We start from the raw sequence: 13,117 nt of genomic DNA, 5'->3' as shown, positions 1-13,117 counted from the left end.
TTATAATGCAAGTGTAATTTATTAACCCTTTGACACACCAAGAGTTAGGTCCCTGCTCAAAATTGTGCGGAAATTAACATGCTACTCACTATTCTCCAATTGAATAACAAGGGGAAACAAGTTTTTCGATGCAGGAAAGCTTGATGCTAAAAATTCGGAAAAAAGCCGGAACTAACTCTCAGAGGGTCAAAAATTACGAGTATATAATATATAATAAAATGTTGTGTAATAGGGAAATGTAAAAAATGTAGTTGTAACAAAGTAAGAACCATCAATTTACTCATTTACAGATTTAATTTGAAAAAAGGTGATCTCAAAAATTATTTTAAAATCTATAAATAAAATTGAAAAGAATATAGTAGAATTTTTTTTTATGTTAAAAAGTGAAACGTATTTTTAAACAGATCTGCTTAAAACAATGTATACCAATTTACCAATGTAACGAAGTAATATTGTTAAATTACTTTTTTTACTGACACATGAGACAAAATTCATTAAAACCAAAATATCTTTATTATATTTTTATATTTTAACTATAGAATTTTTTTTATATTTTATTACAACTATAAATTCAAAAAAATAATTATTATAGTAAGAATCGAACTGAAAGTCAATCTTCATTCAAAACAAACACAATGTTCTTCTTTAATACCTATACACATACCATATCTATGCCCAGAGACCTTGCATTGTCTGTTACATGATGGTTCGTCTGGACATTTATCTTCAGAAGGAGATTCGGTAAAAATAAGATCTAAAATACAAAATTAAGACAACTTTATTTAAGAGCATGATTAGTACCAAATAATATTGTCTATGAGTGACTCAGTTCACTCACAGAACAATTAACCAGGTGCTAAACACGTTTGTAATTATTTATGGGACTTTTGAGACATCAATTTTGTAAGAACTTTGAATCTATAACGTCTTTTTGACGTCATCGGAGAGCTTAGAGTATGAACAATTGTATGTTACATTTTAGTGGATCTTTCTTAAATTAACTATAAAGTTTATACGTTGACACTAATAAATGAGGATAAAGTCATGTCTTTATTTCTTATTTGATTCTCCCTATTGATCCCCTCTTTAGGCATTTTTATGTGCGAAAAGATATTTTCTTCAAGGTTACTAATCGGCTATCTGTCGCCAAATTCACTTGGAATTTTCTTCCACTTCGAAAATGCTCAAATATTGTCTCTTGGTTTCTTCATTTCCTTCATCCTTCGAGAACTCGTCACCCTGTCGGTGTAGTGCTTGGTCGAAGCTTCGAGAAAGAATATTCATTGGGGAAGAAGGCTAGCTTCCGTAAGCATAATGCAAACCAGTCTCTAAAGGTTTGGTGTTGTCCCTGTGTTCAAAAGATAAAACAACATTTAGGGGCACAACAACAGAAGTTCTTAAAATGGGATTGCACTCTCTCCTAATTTTTTCTCCTCTGGGGAGGAGAAAGTTCTCGTTTTATTTATTGTTGGTACGTTCTGTATTTTTACGCTATTGCTAAACAGTACTGTATGATTAGTTAAGATATTTCGTTGAGAATGCATTTATACCACCCATGTTATTTAAATCATCTAACATTTTGACATAGAAAGAACGAGTAAAATAGCGGGAGATAGCGTACCCAACCATACATGTAGAGTTGTCCAACAAGCGGTTCACTGTTGACGTACCTCCTCGACTGTCACTTTGCTTCATATGCGCATGCGCAGGATCTCCTTTGGTATAGGACACCGCACCGAAAAGTTCCCCACGTTAGTTACGTATTCAAAGAGCTGAACTTCTTCAATCGTGTCTCCTCCGTTGTGGTTTGTCATCCAGTTTAATGCAATGTCTCTAGTGGTTTCAAAAGCCAAAAAGATTCATGGATGGTTGAGTGGTTGGGAAGCGTAGTGCAGCAACTGGGGGAGGTGATTGCTACCATCATCCGCTTTTAATCTGAACTGTATTAATGTAGTGTGCTCATGACAATATATTGTCAGTGAATTATTATTAAGATGCATCCCAAACCGTCACCAATAGTGTTTCTATAGTGCAGCGTTAACAATGAAACCATCTATATTTCCAAATTTAATGATTTAATAAAATAAATTAATGTTAAATAAAATAGAACCAAGAATAGGAGGGCTCCCCTAGCATAATGGAATAAGGTTCTAAGTGATATAAAAATTCCATTTAACATTTCTCCCCTAAGCTCTTCAACTTATTAACCTGTTATCGAGTTAGTCATTAACCTCAAATATATAGTCCAGAAGAATAAATTTCTTAAAAAAATAATTTTATCTTTTGAGTCGTTACAAAAAAAAGTAAAACAGCTAAGGATTTTCGAGTATAAATGTGTGATAATGATCTTTTGAATACGTCGATAAGCTGTCTTTAATTAGTTCTGGGATTTAAAGTCAATTACATCTTGTCAGAGATTAGAGTGTGTTTATAATATGATATTAACAAGCTGCTGGCATACCGTTTTTGTTATTGCATTCTAAGTTCTGTAGCTATTTTTTTTTCTTTACAACTACAAATTCGTACATTAAAATTCTTTTTCCGCACCAACATTACAATTTATATTCAATTTTTTGCAAAAAGTTACTTATTTCGTAAGCATTGATTAACTAAATCACTAAAATTTTTAAATTCTTTTAAAATAAATTCTTTTTTTATAAATTATACAAAATATTTATAAACAAATTCTATAATCTTAGCTTTGATTTGAATGTTAGCGTTGACCTAGAGCTGCACTAAATTGCTATCTGCGGTGGTCTCTGATTCCAATTTATGCACGCAATATATTGCCAGGGTTTAAAATTGGAGAGCAAATAAATGGTAGTGGTGATCAGTCGATCTTCGTTCCACGCTTTCCAATCGCTAGGCCAACCATGAACTTTTCTCGATTCTTAGAGCTGCCACTCGATAGAAAAAAAAAAGCCATTCGTCACCCCACCTTCTACAAGGAGAACCAAAGTTATGAATTAAGAGGACTCTATCCATCATCGAGATTGCACGATACGTAATGTTTAGCATAAGGCATTAGAAAACTAAGGCAAAATTTTTATACCTTCTGAAACTGTTGAAGATGTATCAGAAAATTCTTGGTTGGCATTTTCAAAAAACAAATTGATTATTCGTAATTTTGATTGCTTTGATTCTGAAATAGAAAAATCATGATACTTATAAGCGGAACAAAATTACTTAATGTTTCATGAAACCTTACGGTATTTATGTTTAAATTTTGTTTTAGCCATTTTAAATACACTTTTAATTAGATAAAAAAGAGTGCAATGAAAATTAAAAAGGATTAATTAAAAATTAAAAAAATATTTTGAAAGCTTGTTTTAAGAAACAATATATCATAAATTAAGTTTTTTAATCAATTTACCATCATAGGACGAGTCTGAGCAATCAACAGGTAGTATACAGCTTCCGTCTGCTCCCCTAACATAACCAGGAAGACAGAAGCAACCAGGCACACACTCATCAGTGCATACTGGAAATGGTTCTTGATAATTCAAGCAACTTCGAGGACAAGCAGTACCACAAGTGTCATAATATTCGCTTAGGGAGCATTCTTCTGATACTACAAAAAAGGAAGTTGATATTTTACTGTACTTTTTAAATTCCTTATTATTTCCTTTTTTTTTCCAAAACAATCTGTCAAATTATACAAAACGTTAAAATTTGTATTGCGGAAATAAGTGTGCGTGTGTATTTAATGTAAGCTTAGTGTACAAAAAGGGGAGCACCCTAAATAACTTTTGATCATATGATCAGATTTTAACGAGATAAAAGACTCAATCATAATATATAATTTGAGGTCCTTGCCTGAAATGTTCTAATTAATGAGCGAATGATACTTCAAATTACGAAACCAGATACAAAAACATACTTTCTCTGAAAAAAATACCCTTTTTTATAGATTATGCGGGTGGTGTAGACGCAATTTCAAAAATATTTACCCACTTGTTCTGACACGAACCCGGTTTCGGAAAACTTTCAGCACGGCAGTGGGTTATGTACTTGGTTTTTAAAAGGAAACAAACGAATTTGGGAAGTTTCCTAGCCTCCTTTTTCTATAAATATCCCTAAACTTGACCTTAGTAAAAATTTTAAAAAAAATTGAACTTGAGAGAACATCACGAAAAACAAAAAGTAAAGATTTTATTTTCGGTTACTTAATTACAAACTTAACTATATACGGATTTATTCCATTTTTTTTAGTATCATTGTGTAAAATTCAACTTAAATTTCAATGACATAAAGCTTCCATTCAGCCTTCTTACCTTACGTTATGTTCTGCAACTTACGTTATCAAATTTTGCAGCATCTATGTTAGTTTAAACTAAATTTTGTACAGTAATTATCTTTATCTGACTACGGTGAGGTAGCAGACTAGTTGTCATGAAGATAGTGCTGCAGATTCACTCCGTAAATTCTGCTACCGGGGAGAGGAGATCGAGCAGGTGGAAAATTTGGATCACTTACTGTTAATTTCACTGTTCCCGTATTTCATTATTTCTCGGGAGCTTTTCCAATGAATCCAAAGCTTTTTGTCCAGTGAATACAAAACTTTTTGTAAAATTCGTTTAGCCAAAGATAATTCCAGGTAAAAGATAGTTCTTAATAATTTTTTATTTTTATTTTATATGATAATCAAACGAAATAATTAGATTCGATAAAAATAATGAACAATTATTAAAATTAATTTTTACATCTTTGGATAAATGAACTTCATCCTTGTGTGCAAGAATTTTTCGATTCGTTTAAAAAAGTTCAATTTTGAAATAAATGCTGAGGGGTCAGTTCTCCTACGTAAACTAATGAAAACAATGGGGAATTTTTAGAATCAAGAATTTAAATTCGTCATAAATATACTTACTCTGAAAAAGAACACTTTTGCATTGGATTTCGTTTCTTAAAATACGGCCTGCACTAATTAATTAGCATATTTCAGATTAGGACTTCGAACTATTAAGATTGAGTCCTGCGCATGAAAATCCAATCATCTAATCAAAACCTAATCAGGGTGCTCACTTTTTTATTTTGAGCACTGCACACAAACTAATTATTAACGCTAATATTTATCAATTATTTTGATAGATAATATGATTTGCTTTAATCTCAAAAGTAATGTCAATATAGTGCAGCCACCGTAAAAAAATGATTTGTGACCAAATAAGAGAACTAGTTTAAAAATTAAAGCAGGTGTTACAGAAACAGGGTATAAATTATATAAAAAATATAATTTATAACCTGTTCCTGTAACTTATAACACTCGTATGTTGTTCCTGAAGATATGCGTGATTATCCTCCAGGTAAAATTCTTTCTTATAAGTACTATTTCCATGTGATCAAAACTGTCCTTAATTTAAGACTATGAGATTGTGTTCATATTTTAAATAAATGTTTTTCACCTTGTACTGAAAAAGACTTCTTCTCAAGTGGGCATCGTTCTAAGGGGATGCATTCTCCAGAGGGGCCAATTACATGTCCTTCATCGCAGACACAACCCGGTACACATATAAGAGGACAAATAATGTGTTCTTTGTAATTTGAACAACTTTTTTGACACAATGGTAGACCATTACATGAGGAAAAGTGTTCATTACTTCGGCAGACTCTAGACAATTTATCTGCAAAGAAGAATAAAAAAAAGTTTAGATTTCTCAATTGAACTTGGAAATATAAAGCACATGACTGTGCACATAATTTAAAGATAAGAAGAAACACATAATTTAAAGACAAGACAGAGAGCTGTATACTATAGAACTAATACACTAAGAGAAAAGGTTAACTAGAATAACTAGGAAAAACTAGATACAATAAAAATGAGAAGTGTCTAGTAACAATTTATTGTTTCATTAAATGACTTTACTAAGAATACCATAGGGATTAAGACACTAAGCTGTTATTGTAAATGACCGGAGATCTATCCCGGATTGACTTTCAGCCCACCCCGACTCATATCGATGGGGACCAACTAATCTGAGAAATAAACGCGACCGTTGCACAATGTTGAGTATGTTACCATCATCATGCTGCTTATTTTGTCTTAATAGTAACTTTACACCAGATAGTAATATTTTTTTTGAGAATCACCCAGAGGTTGCAATGCACGTTGCTAACACGTAGGAGCAGTTGTCACAACTTCTTAACTACCTATTTCAACTCAATGAAATCAAATTTTAGGTCTGCATATCACTAAGAGACCTGTCTGCCATTATACCTTTATAGCTCAGTTTGTTCGTTCGATTCCCTAACTATTATTTCGCATGCTTCTACTCCCACAAGTATTGGACGCAAATATAGTTATTATTATTATTATTATTATTATTATTATCATTATTATTATTATTATTATTATTATTATTATTATTATTATTATTATTATCATTATCATTATTATTATTATTATTATTATTATTATCATTATTATTATTATTATTATTGTTGTTGTTGTTATTATTATAATTATTATTAATATTATTATTATTATTACTTATCAATCTATGTTCAATCACATTTATTAGTGTTTGTCCAGTAGTTTTTAAGATAATCGATCAAACTGAAATATCTCTCAATTTTGAACTGTAGTGCATTCAAAAATTTAAGCTAACTTTTTAATAAACCTGTTCTGATAAAATTAAAGTTTTTGGAATCTCAAGAAAAATTGCATATCGTATGAAAATACTGAATTAAAATAATTTTTTCATAGATTCGGTTTTAAAGCAAACACAAGTTGAATAGCTTACTCTTTGATTGAATAGCGAATTCAACAGATGGGATTCTACACTGTTCAACGGGTACACATTTTCCAGACCTTCCTCTAACAAATCCTTCATCGCAAACACAACCAGGTTCACAAGTTGAATCGCAAGAGATTTCCTTGTCATAATTTGAACAATTTTTCTGACATTCTTCATGGCCCTCACAAGGAGAGAAGTGCTCATTTCTTCTGCATTTATATTGAACATTAACTAAAAATAAGATATAAAATATCACTGTGAGCGCTTAAATTATTACTTTTATTACAGTTCCTTAACTATAACATAATATTAAATCATTTCTTTGAGAGTCGCCTTCAGACATAAAAAATATTATGCTTCCTAGTTGACCAACGGAGAATAATATAAACGTCTTCCTCTTATTCATTAAACGACTAATTATTTCATTTTTTTGAATTATGTTCTATTGAACTTAATTACCAATTTCTGAATTTAGAGGTAGATGAATTTCTTTTTTAAAACTTTTTCAAAGTTCAAAGTTTTCAGACATTAAAATTCCTTCCACTGAATAAAATGAAATAAAATATAATCAAAATGCTAATTACATACTTAATAAGTAAAGAAATGGTTGGGTAGACAGATGGTGATGAGCAGGTTAACATGAAGAAAGAAGAATCGTTTTTCTGTTTAAAGGTGACCCTTCTTTTTACATCGGAATGTTCATTCCAGAATGTTCACCTTAGAATTTTCGTTCTTTCCTAGCATTTCATTAAAGATACTTTTTTTTAATTGGTAAAAGTTCAGATGTAATGCATATGATCCTTTAACTAAACTTTACAAATAAATAGTTTCCCCTACTGTTATGTTTAATTTACAATTGCAGATAATACTTATTTTTAATGTAATTATTCCTATTTTCGATCACGATTTGCAAAACCAACATGAAAGTTTACTTCTTAGCAAAATAAATGTTATCAACGTGCTTTTAAGAAAAGATTGATGACGTATTAAACAGCAAGAGTAGAATACCTAAATAAAATTTTAGTGCAAAAAAATTACTATTTTTACTATAAAAGATTACTTTTGAAAGGCTGGTATTACGAAAACTTGTGATAGGTTTCACTTTCATTCGAGTAATTATCATGGAAAATAATTTTAAACATATAGAATTCATAACAAGATTTTTTTAACCTCCAAAAAGAAGACTGATTTCTGACTCAATTTTTTTCAATGGTTCAATTTAAACGAGAGCAGCAAGGATAGCAAACAAATTTGATATAATTTTTTTTTATTTTCAATGAGCTGCACAATCAGTCTTCCCAATGAGCAGACCTAGTGCGTTCTCCAGAAGTGGTATCCACTCTTTCAGGACCACCACAATAGGTGAGATACCATTGGTCATGTTAATTTAGACGTCTAGTTTCTGCCACACTAGATGGCAACACCGAGACTCTATTTGGATGCACAAGGAATTTAATTTCGCCAGAAATGCCAAGAGCCAATAAGGCACTCCAGGGATCTTTTACATGCCGCATAATCATACGACATGGCTTCTGAGGATTTTCTGCATCCCGAAAATCCGGTGTCTAGGCCGGGGATCGAACCCGCATACTTGGGCTCAGAAGGCCGACGACAAACCAACTGCGCAACCCAACCACAATTTCATATAAAATGAAAATAAAATATTTTTTCAGTATTGAAACTTGCATTATATATTTTTTTTCACATTTATAAAAATGAATATTCATATTAGGAATTAATATATTCGGACAAAATGTAATAATCAAATAAATAATCGAGTACTTTTCATAGGTTCTTCATCTTCAATGGGAGGACATTCACTAACTGGAATGCAATTGCCTTCCGGTCCTCGTGTAAAGCCCCAGTCACACAAACATCCTTGGACACAGATATCAGGACAAATTAAAGCCTTGCTCCAATTAGAACAATTTCTTTGGCAGAGTCCAGTGCAATATTCCCAATGCTCATGGAGAGGACAGTTGCGGTCATCGGGTGCTATTGAACGAGAAAATGATAAGAAATCGATCAGCATGTTTTGCTTTTGTATTTCTACCAGAAAACAAGTTTAAAGTACGTAAGTGCAAACTTGCAACTTGCACTAACAAAACTTGCACAGCTGAGTTTCATTCAAATATATCATACTCAGTGAGACTTTTGCACTGAAGTCTTTCAGTGCAATTTACCAGTCAATGCAAATAGGATATTAGAGCTTAAGTACGTTGTGCTTTGAATTATTTTCAAGGAATTTTGTAATACATTTATTATAGAAAAAAAAATGGTATTAGAGCCTAAGTATTTTGTATATTGAATTACTTTAAAAGTATTTCGTAATAATTTGAGTCTTGAACAAAAAATAATATTTGAGGCAAAGTATTTTGTTTTGTTTTTTTAATTATTTTCATTGCATTTTATAATAATTTGATTCTTGAACAAGAATAATAATAAAAACCTAAGCATTTTGCATTTTGAGCTGCTTTCAATGAATTTTATATTAAATTGATTCGTGATAAAATTAAAATGGTATGAATTAAATATCATTAGTTTTACTTATCATACTCTATGAGACTTTAGCACAAGAATCCTTCAGCGCAATTTACTTGTCAGTGCAAACAAGATATTAGAGCCTATGTATTTTGTATGTTAAATTATTTTTAACGCATTCATAATAAATTGGCTCATTGGTTCCTTAACAAAAATAATACTGGATCCCAAGTAATTTGTTATATTAATTATTTTCAATGATATTTATAATAAACTGATTCTTGAGCAAAACTGATCCTGATATTACAAAACGTCAATTTGAACTTTTGCCTATGGCAGGTTAAGTACATGGTGAAAATACAAGACTTTAAAAATAAGTGCGTTTTCACGACATTTAGTCTGGTTACTGTTTGCGATAAATAGCTGCCATTTAAAAAAAAGCATAATTAATGTTTTTAATTGTTCACAAAAAAATTGATTTTCATTTAAAAAAATTGTTTTTCCAAAATATAGTTCTACTGATTCAAAAACATAAAATTATAGAATGATGATCTAGATCAGCTGTTCCCAATTGCTCTCAGTTATCGATCCTTAAGCGAACGACTTTTCTACGGTGGAACCCCGACTTCAGTAATAAAATTAATTAGCATTTCTGAGCGTAAAAATTAAAGAATGAATTCAAATAATTTTGACAATATTTATTCAGAAAAATGAATTTATCTTTTTTATCAATAAATGTTCTTAATATTAATTCAAACTGCTGTGAAACGAAATAAATGTGTTTTAAGAGTTGAAAATAATTATCAGCGAAACGAAAACGTATTTCTTTATTATTGAATTTTCATGGAGAAAAAAAGAGGTAAAATTACTGCACTGTTAATGGTATTTCCGCACAGAAAAAAACAACACAATTCTGATTAATGAAACCAAAATATACGACATTTAAACCACTCTTTTCGCTATTTTTCTGTTCATATGGTAACGGTTTACCAAAAATTTTGCTTTTTTTTCTTTCTTTCTTTCCTTTTTTTTTTTTTTTTTTAATTTGCTGCTGTACAGCCGACCCAATTTTTGGGTTCATGACTACTAATGTTCAACTCCGTAGCCCTGAAATTTTGAACTCAATCCAAGAAACAAGAGAACTCCTGGATCAAGTATTTGGAAAATTCGCCTTCATGGAGGACATTTTTTTGAGGAAACTAACCCGCGCAAACGTTACATGCAGAGAAAAACCACGAAAACCTCAAACGGTTATGCTTACTCCAACCCCTTATCCGTCTACCAGAGGATATTTTAAGCCAGCACTGTGGTCGGAGCAAACCTTGTACAAAATTCGTATCAACCAGCCATTGCTGAGATTCGAACCCGGTTCAACTCATTGGATAGCGAAAGCTATTTCCTCTGATTTCTGATCTTTAAAATAATATTTCCTCTCACCATACTTTAGTAGAAAGCAAAAAACTGAAAAGTAACTATAAATAAATAAATGATTTTCATACCACGGTCTATGGTGTCATGATAAAACACAATATTTACCAAATTTTATCACACATTATAAAACCTTATTTCATTTTTAATTTTACCAAAACCATTACCAAAGAGCATCGTTAAAAATTACCGAGCTCTTAAGTGTTTCCATAGAGCTAAAAACACGGTGAATTTTGCAATATTATAGTAGTTTTGACCATATTTTTTAGTATAGCTATTTTACATTTTGAAATAAAAATCTGGATGGAAAATAATATGCAATTCTTATAAATACGCTCCTTTCAAAGTTCATTCAATACATTGTTATTAGGAAAGAATAATATTTTTTTGTTGTTACTTTTTTCCACTGGCATTTTACTTGAATAATTTTATAAAAATAACTGAGATATTAAATTATTGGATTATTTACAGGATATAAATAACATTGCAAGCATTAAAAATGATTACAGGTAGAAAAAAAAAAAGAGTCCGAACCCTCGGAACCCCTCTGAACCCTTCCACGGAACACATTTTTGGGAACCTATTTTTACTTGTAGTTGCATTGATATATTAAGCACAGTTCAGTTTCCCTGTTTTTAATAAAGATTTGTTAGCAGAAATATTTTATGTAATATAACAAGAAATATGGAGAATGTACGTTTAATTAAACCTTATTATAATTATTAGTTGAAAATGTGTTGTAAGAAATTCAATCAATTTTTCAAATTTTCTACAGCTGAATCTTTCAAAACAGCTTCGTAATCAAAAGAATAATCTGGGACTGAATTTTCAAAAATTGACAAGTAATCAAAAGAACTTTCTGGTTCTCTTATGACACGTTATAAAACATATCGAAACCAAAATAATTATACAAAAAATAATTAGAATTTTCAAATTGCATGGTAATAAAATACCTCCTTAAATGAAAATTACTATTAAAATTTTTAAATATTATCTTTTTTTAATATTACTGCTTTCTTAGTATCATCTCAAGTTGCATTTATTATTTTTTATAAGTTAAATAATACTATTTTTACTTACGATAAAGTATATATTTGATAGATGATCCAAAGTTTTCATTTTCTAGAGCTGAATCTTTCAAAACTGCTTGGTAATCAAAAGAACCTTTTGGGACTAAATTTTCAAAAATTGACAAATAATCAAAAGCACTTTCTGTGCTTCTAGTGACACAATATCAAACATGTCGAAACAAAAATAATTATACAAGGAATTATTTTAATTTCCGAATTGCATAATAATTAAATACCTCTTTATATGAAAATTATTACTATTATTAATATTATCTTTTTTTTAATGTAACTGCGTTTTTAGTAGCATCACATGCTGCATTTCATATTTTTTATGAGTTTAATAATACTATTTTTACTTACGGTAAAGTAAATTTTTGATATATGATCCAAATTTTTCATTTTCTAGACCTGAATCTTTCAAAACAACTTCGTAATCAAAAGAACCTTCTGGGACTGAATTTTTAAAAATTGACAAGTAATCAAAATCACTTTCTAAAGTTGAGTCCTCAACAGTCCATCGATAATCAAAAGTGGTTTCAGCAATTGAATCCTCGGTAGTTGATTGATAATCAAAATTACTGTCTGATTTTGATGAATCTTCATATGTTGATTCATATGACTCAGTTGAAAAAGATAATGAAACGGAGAAGATGACAATAAACGTCAGCCATTTTAAAACCTGCATTCTGAATTTTAAAAAGAAATTAGAACCAAAACCAATACAAAGTATTAAACGTAGCTGTTTATAGAAACTTTTAAATGTATCTTATAAAGATGAAAAGCTAAACGCACTATTTAATCACATTCTTATCTATTTCGGTAATGCAATTTTGTGTATGTTACGCACAATTTTTGATGACCAATCTTTAACACATACGACGTCAGCAAGAATATAGCATCCATTATTCAGATCTGCGCTTACATTTATAGAAATTGTTCTTGTTTTTTGGGAAATTAATATGGCGTCTTTTGCATAAGTACTATTTTTTTAAAATCACGATAGCTAAAAATCAGAATTTGTTGTTTTGAAAGGAATAAAAATATTGTCTGCAAAAATCAGTATATAAATTCAGTAAAGTTGCACTGGAAAAAAATTGTGGTCATAAAATTATACAAATAAGAAAAAATGATGAAATTGACTATATTTCATGGGAACACCAAAAAGCTCTGTCACTTTTACCGAAGCGCATTTGTAATAAATTTGATAGAATTAACATTAAAATATGGTTGTAATAATGTGTGATAAAATTCAGTAAATGTGATAATTTCATCATGAATTCATAGAATGGCATAAAAACCATTTATTCGGATAAATTTTCTTTTCTGTTTTCTATTTTTTTATTAAATGTGTGGTAATAAGAACTATAATTTTAAGAAATAAAACCGTTACTATATGAATGA

At 30.2% G+C, this 13,117-nt stretch overlaps 1 protein-coding gene across 2 annotated transcripts; it reads right to left on the bottom strand.

Moving 5' to 3' along the window:
• Positions 1-490: 490 nt before the first annotated feature.
• LOC107446757 (zonadhesin) lies at positions 491-12,617 on the bottom strand. 2 transcript variants are annotated; one of them, XM_016061506.5, is made up of 7 exons: positions 12,077-12,617; positions 8,520-8,732; positions 6,744-6,968; positions 5,406-5,624; positions 3,374-3,571; positions 3,053-3,142; positions 491-754 (listed from the first exon to the last, which is right to left on the bottom strand). In XM_016061506.5, the coding sequence occupies exons 1-7, from the start codon at positions 12,399-12,401 to the stop codon at positions 618-620; spliced, it is 1,407 nt and encodes a 468-aa protein (XP_015916992.3). In that variant the 5' UTR covers positions 12,402-12,617; the 3' UTR covers positions 491-617. The 2 variants fall into 2 exon arrangements, with proteins under 2 accessions (XP_015916992.3, XP_042901335.2); XM_043045401.3 differs by having other exon boundaries at positions 3,053-3,133; positions 12,077-12,521.
• Between the last annotated feature and the right edge of the window lie 500 nt (positions 12,618-13,117).

Source organism: Parasteatoda tepidariorum, chromosome 3 (assembly GCF_982258835.1).
Source record: "Parasteatoda tepidariorum strain Cologne lab strain chromosome 3, Ptep-v5.0, whole genome shotgun sequence".
Taxonomy (NCBI): domain Eukaryota; kingdom Metazoa; phylum Arthropoda; class Arachnida; order Araneae; family Theridiidae; genus Parasteatoda; species Parasteatoda tepidariorum.
Note: the sequence above shows the minus strand (reverse complement) of the source record. Positions and strands in the feature narration are given on the sequence as shown.

Coding starts and splice junctions, on each gene's coding strand:
- LOC107446757 (XM_016061506.5), bottom strand. CDS start 12,401: ATGCAGGTTTTAAAATGGCTGACGTTTATTGTCATCTTCTCCGTTTCA. Junction 8,733..12,076: donor TATCAAAAATTTACTTTACC/GTAAGTAAAAAT, acceptor CTCGTTCAATAG/CACCCGATGACCGCAACTGT. Junction 3,572..5,405: donor GAAGTCTTTTTCAGTACAAG/GTGAAAAACATT, acceptor CCTTTTTTGTAG/TATCAGAAGAATGCTCCCTA.